This window comes from Rosa rugosa, unplaced genomic scaffold (assembly GCF_958449725.1).
Source record: "Rosa rugosa unplaced genomic scaffold, drRosRugo1.1 SCAFFOLD_198, whole genome shotgun sequence".
NCBI classification, from domain to species: Eukaryota; Viridiplantae; Streptophyta; class Magnoliopsida; order Rosales; family Rosaceae; genus Rosa; species Rosa rugosa.
The window spans coordinates 1-6391 of record NW_026908960.1 but is presented as its reverse complement, the minus strand read 5'-3'; the positions used below and the strand labels follow the sequence as shown (position 1 = coordinate 6391).

Below are 6391 nucleotides of genomic sequence, written 5' to 3'. Positions count from 1 at the left end.
CTACCCAAAAAATTATATTTATCTTCCTTTTCCTTCGTCCTTTTTTCTTGTTTTTTTTGTTAATACATTTATTCTTGATCCTTCTTTCATTTGCTATGTTTTTTGGGTAGTATTTTATTGTATTGTATTGTATTTATCTTCGTTAATAATTCAGTTGTAGTTTTGCTTGTTTTAATGGAATTTTTTTTTACAAGTTTTAGTCCTCTTTCTCTCTGTTTTTTTTTTCTTCTTCTTTTGTTTTTAAAGAAGTGGACAAGTAATATAAGATATATAAGACGCCCAAAACAAAACAAACACTAAAAAAAAAAAAAATTAATTGTATTTATATTTGTTTGTATATAACAAAAAGGACAAAATACTGTTTACTCCCTATACTTATAGGGTCTCGACGTTTTAGTCCCTGACGTTTTAATTTCACCTAAAAACTCCCTGAACTCTCCAATTTCACCCAATTGGTCATTGCCGTCAACTTTCCTTCAAAAATTCTGTCATCTTGCTGATGTGGCAGTTTTTTCACAGTAAAATGACTATTTTACCCTCACCGACCAAAAAAAAAATTTCTCTTTTTTTTTTTATTTGTTCTCTTTTTTTTTTTGTTCTTTTTTTTTTTTTACTCTTTTTTTTCTATTTCTTAAATTCAGTTTACTCCCCTGAACTTTGGGGCGAAAATCAGTTTGGTCCCTCTTTCTGAAAATTAATCTCGATGGTCCCTATACTCTCAAACGACATCACCCGAGTCCAAAATTTGAATTTGGCTCCAAAAGTGACGTAAGCTGCTGAGTTGGAGCCGACATAGGGTCCCACATTTCAACTTTTCAACTCAGTAAAAAGGGCAAAACAAACATTTCACAATGAAATAATTAAAAAAAAAAAAGAGGATATCTTCGTGCCAAACCCCTCCAGTTCCCTCTTCTTCTTCTTCCGACCCATCAAAACCCAAACTCAAGCCAATTGTTATCAAATTCAAACACAAAACCCTAGCTTGCACATCAGAGTCGAAGTGCATTCACTTTCACTATCCCCTTCAATCCTTACCTCTCAAAAATGGCCGCCGTCGCCGCCATCCGTCCTTTGGTCTCAGTCCAATTTTTCGAAGGAGACATGACCTTCAATTAAGCCCAAACTGTGGCCTTACCCGAGTCTTGAAGGCCTCGATCTGACCCGACATCGTCACCTCGCCGGGCATCGAAATCGACGGCGGAAGGTGGGAGCGATTTCCAGTTCATTCTTTTGCTGAGAGCAGATGCCGGAAAGACGTAACGGCCGGCTGCAATGGAAGCGGTGTGATTTCCGTGGTCGTTAGTGTCTCTGACTCTCTGGGAGATCGAAACTCCACCGCCCATTTCCGCAGCCTCTTTGTCGACTCCGACTTCTTCGACGACCTCGGGTTGGGTGGAGATGCCAAGAAGGAAGTGGTTGGGGGTAAGAGGGCCGACGGCGGCGACGGCGACCACAAGCATAGCAAAACTCCATGGATGGCTCCTTTGAGTCTGAGGTGGCTGAGCTCTCTCTAAGGATTGCTTCCTTTTTCTTTTTCTACTTCAATTTTATGAACTGGATCATTGACCCACCGCGGTGGTATTGGGGATTGTTTGGATTCATACCGACCGATCAAAGGCTGCTGAGATCGGAGCTTTTCGGGTTTGATTTAGGTGAGGATTTTGGTTGAGCTTCAATTGAAAATGGAGATGGCTATGGGTTAGTGAGGATTCTGGTCCTTGATGAACATAGACGAAAATGAAGAGATCTCAGAATGGGTTTATGATGGAGGTTCGTTTGGGAATTTTTTGTGATGGAAGAGATCTAACAAAAATGGGTTTATGAACGGATCAAATTCCTCTCTTTTTATTTATATTATTTTTTAATAATTTCATTGTGAAATGTTCGTTTTGCCCTTTTTACTGAGTTGAAAAGTTGAAATGTGGGACCCTATGTCGGCTCCAACTCAGCAGCTGACGTCACTTTTGGAACCAAATTCAAATTTTGGACTCGGGTGATGTCGTTTGAGAGTATAGGGACCATCGAGATTAATTTTCAGAAAGAGGGACCAAACTGATTTTAGCCCCAAAGTTCAGGAGAGTAAACTGAATTTAATCCTTTTTTTAACTCTCTTTTCTCTTTTTTTGAACTCTTTTTTCTCTTTTTTCTATTTGTTCTCTCTTTTTTTTAACTATCTTTTCTCCATTTTTTTAATTTGTTCTCTTTTTTTGTTTCCTACTCTTTTTTTTTAACTCTTTTTTCTCTCTGTTTTTTTTTTAACTCTCTTTTCTCTTTTTTTTTTTTGTTCTCTCTCTCTCTCTTTTTTTATATTTCTTTCTCTTATCTTTTTACCTCTTCTTCCTCTTCCGCCTCTCTGCTCTTCGGCCTTCTCTTCCCTCTCTCTGATCGCAGCTCCAATTTCTGGCCACGCTTGGACGCCAGAATGTTAAGAAAAAGGAGAGAAAAGAGGGTTAAAAAAAATAGAGAGAGAGAGAGAACAAAAAAAAAAAAAAGAGAGTTAAAAAAAAAAAAGAGAAAAAAGAGTTAAAAAAAAGAGAGTAGGAAACCGAACAAAGAGAACAAATTAAAAAAAAAAAAAAAGAGAAAAGAGAGTTAAAAAAAAAAGGAGAGAAAAGAGAGTTAAAAAATAGAGAAAAGAAAGTCAAAAAAAAAAGAGAAAAGTGAGTTAAAAGAAAGGAGAGAAAAGAGAGTTAAAAAGAGAGAGAGAGAGAGAACAAATAAAAAACATAGAGAAAAGAGAGTTCAAAAAAAAAGAGAGTTAAAAAAAAAAAAGAAAGGAGAAAAGAGAGTTAAAAAAAAAAAAGAGAAAAGAGAGTTAAAAAAAAAGGAGAGAAAAGAGAGTTAAAAGAAAGGAGAGAAAAGAGAGAGAGAGAACAAATAAAAAACATAGAGAAAAGAGAGTTAAAAAAAAAAGAAAGAGAATTTTTTTTTGGTCGGTGAGAGTAAAATAGTAATTTTACTGTGAAAAAACTGCCACATTAGCAAGATGACGGAATTTTTGATGGAAAGTTGACGGCAATGACCAATTGGGTGAAATTGGAGAGTTCAGGGAGTTTTTAGGTGAAATTGAAACGTCAGGGACTGAAACGTCGAGACCTTATAAATATAGGAAGTAAACAGTATTTTGTCCTAACAAAAACTTTCAATTATATGTTTATATAAAATCGGGTAAAGTGGGCCGTATTCTCAATCTCGCACAGGGCCTCTAAAATTTTTGAGACGGCTCTCGGTAGGAGTTTGTGAAAATAAACGACCAAAGTTTACTCGTTAGTTTGCGTCTCTGTTTGAGCAACTAAGCCGAAACTCTGCGGTTTAACCCGTCTAGAAGAGATCGCCAAAATCTATGCGTGTTTGGATTCTGGAAGAGCCACGCACTGATGAATATGAAGCCTCTAGTGAAAGAGATCGCCAAATCTATTCGTGTCTGAAAGAGACACTAGTGAATTTGAAGCCTCCATTGGCCAAAGGAGAAGATGAAACCTCTAATCGAAGCTATTAATTGAAGTAATTAAATTACAATAACGTATATGGCCATATATGATCTCCATCGCTGGTCCTACAATTGAAAAAACAGCAAAGAGAAATGCCACATACCGTCTAGGTAGGGTAATTCTCATTTCTTTAAGTTGTTATTGACAAAATAATCCCAATTATGTTGACGACATAAAAAAATAATATTACAGGGATTACAAAAAGTAAACGATATTATTTGTTATTATCATCAATGACATACATGGCATGCTAAGAGCAAAGCAAACCCAGATAACACCCATATCTCACAAACAACACATAATTAATTAAACACGTAATCAACAGGCATTAATCCCAGACTCTGAGATAATGTACATTCACTGTTGATCACATAATTAATTAACAGCGAATAAATAAGTAAAAATCAGATCGTTCATGGAAACAAACTTAAACATGCGACAATGCATAGATATATAGTTAATTATTGATGAAGATCATCACAAGCTGGGATTTAGAAGAGATGGTGGTGCTTCTTTCCATGAGCCTCTTCCTCTTCTTCCTTGGTCTCTTTCTTTTCATGGTGCTCGTGGAAGGCGAACCCACCGGATCCAACTGCAGCCACTGCAGCGATCTCCTCTTCTATCTTGTGCTTGTGGGCATGCTCTGGGTCTTTCTTTTCCTTATGCTTCTCATGCTGCATTAAAAGACATCACCATGATAATCAGTCAAGCCACTAACAAATACCTTTTTTTTGGCTGAAGCCAGTAACAAATACTGAAAACAGAGTCACCACTTCAACTGACAAATTAGAGAAAAAATAAAAAGAAATCACAATTTCAACAAGACCAAAGGACAGATTATTTTGACCTATAATGAGAATGAAAAAGACACAAGTAATTCCTATTCTGTAAGATCAATATGTAGGGTCCAGGACAGATGTCGAGTTTCTGTAATTAGTCATCAATTCTTGTAACTCATCCTATATGTATTATCACTGTTGTGCTTATCGTCTATAAAAATGCTCAAACATATTGTTTAATTAATCGGCCAAAAATAAGGGAAGTAACTTGTAAGTAATCATGCAGAATGCGCCACTTAATCTTATAATTTCTCCGATATACAAAGAAAACTCATGGATCCGTCAATGAGTTTGTAAAGAATTGAAAAAGTCAATTTTAAACTAATTAAAAACGTAGATGTTGCGTTCATATAATATATTGTTCCATCAGTTAGTCTTTTAGAATTTAAATATATGTAGGGTTAATTCAATTTGTACCAAAGCATAAGCTCCAGCAGCAGCAGCACCGAGCTCGCCGAGTTGTTCGAGATGTTTGTGGTGCTTCTCCTCCTTCTTGTAATCGATTCCGGACTCAGTGGTGCCATAAGCTTGGGTGGTGGTCTCGCTGTACTTGCCACCGTGTCCCTCCTTGACGTAACCAGTGGTCTCGCTGGTGTATCGGCCACCGCCGGGAGCAGCTGAGCCATACGCGTCGGTGGTCTCACTGTTGTACCTGCCACCCTCTCCCTCAGCGGAATAACCGGTGGTCTCACTGTAGCCGCCGCCTCCGTAAGCTGTCTGAGATTCGTAGGCGGAGGTTTCTAAGGGTTTGTCCTCGTTGTCCTTGTGGTGGTGGAAGAGGCCGTGGTGGTGCTTCTCCTCAGACATGGTGGTGGTGGTGGGTACTGGGTATTACTGGGGGAAAATGCAAAGAACGTGGCTAAGATGATGGGGAAAGGTTCTGTGTTTGGGTGTGGGAGACTTGGAGTGCATGGTGGTGCCTATTTATAAGTGTGGGTGACCATGGAAAAGTGGGATTCTTCTTCGCTTGCCACGTGCATTGCGAGTCAAGCAAAGGCTTGGTATGGACTACGGACCTGTGGTGGATTCTTACATTTACGTATGTATAGGGTGAAAAGCAAGACATGCTTTGAAATCGATCGTCCTGGAACGGAGATCACTCTACACATGTTCCTTGATAATTGAGCAAACTTCACGGCCTACCTTAGTCACCCAATTAATTAAGGAGACAGCCTCAATGATCAACTGCACCAAGAAAACCTTCACTAGTGAACCAAAGGAGCTGGAAGGCAAATGTGAAGATGATCTGAGCCAAATAACTGTAGCTAAGACTTTTCGATGACGCTGTGTGGGTTGTTATAAACGGCAACAGAGCCGCCTGACCTATTTCTTTTGTGGGGAGATTGAGCATAGTTATGAAGCGTTTAGGTCCATTGCTCGGCACGAACCCTGCTGCAGTGGTTGTGTTGTAATAATAGTGATGTTACAGCCGCCTGTTGGTCGCGGCTTAAGAGCTGGTTTAAGGTTTGAGTTTTGGTGCTGGGTTGGCTCTAACTTGTCATAATGACATAGATCCTTGTATGTAATTTTTCCTAATTAAATGAAATAATTGATGACCTTCAACTCAAAAAGAGAAAAAATCATTCTAAAAAAGACAGTTTATTTGTTTTTTTTTTTTTTTGATCGGGTTAGTTGTTAGTAACTCACACACCCATGCAGTGGTATCCCAGCGCCAGGACACCTGCACCGACATTGCGGCGAAAGCCTGGCAAAGCCAGACTAATCCACTGCACCGCAGACGCACGAACCCAAAGGGTCCCTCAAATCTGCTGGCCACGGGATGGAGCTGGGATTCGAACGCTAGATCTGGGGGTTCCAGACTAAGCCATTCGACCAACACACCACACCACGTGGTTAAGACAGTTTATTTGTTAAGTATTTATTTTTGCCGTTTTGCTGAGTTTATGACCCTTGTGATGCATATGAATGGGTGACCAGATGTAGTTATGGATAACTGGGTCCTCCATTCATAAAAAGGGCCACGTTATCCACTTAATGAAAGTATTGGTTGTGCATTGATGTGGTTAGGTCATGACAAGCACGATACAAGCCAATTTTCCA

At 39.0% G+C, this 6391-nt stretch overlaps 1 protein-coding gene across 1 annotated transcript; it reads right to left on the bottom strand.

Moving 5' to 3' along the window:
* Nucleotides 1–3686: 3686 nt before the first annotated feature.
* On the bottom strand, nucleotides 3687–5238 carry LOC133724274 (abscisic stress-ripening protein 5-like). The gene is made up of 2 exons (XM_062150967.1): nucleotides 4748–5238; nucleotides 3687–4165 (listed from the first exon to the last, which is right to left on the bottom strand). The coding sequence occupies exons 1-2, from the start codon at nucleotides 5135–5137 to the stop codon at nucleotides 3983–3985; spliced, it is 573 nt and encodes a 190-aa protein (XP_062006951.1). The 5' UTR covers nucleotides 5138–5238; the 3' UTR covers nucleotides 3687–3982.
* Between the last annotated feature and the right edge of the window lie 1153 nt (nucleotides 5239–6391).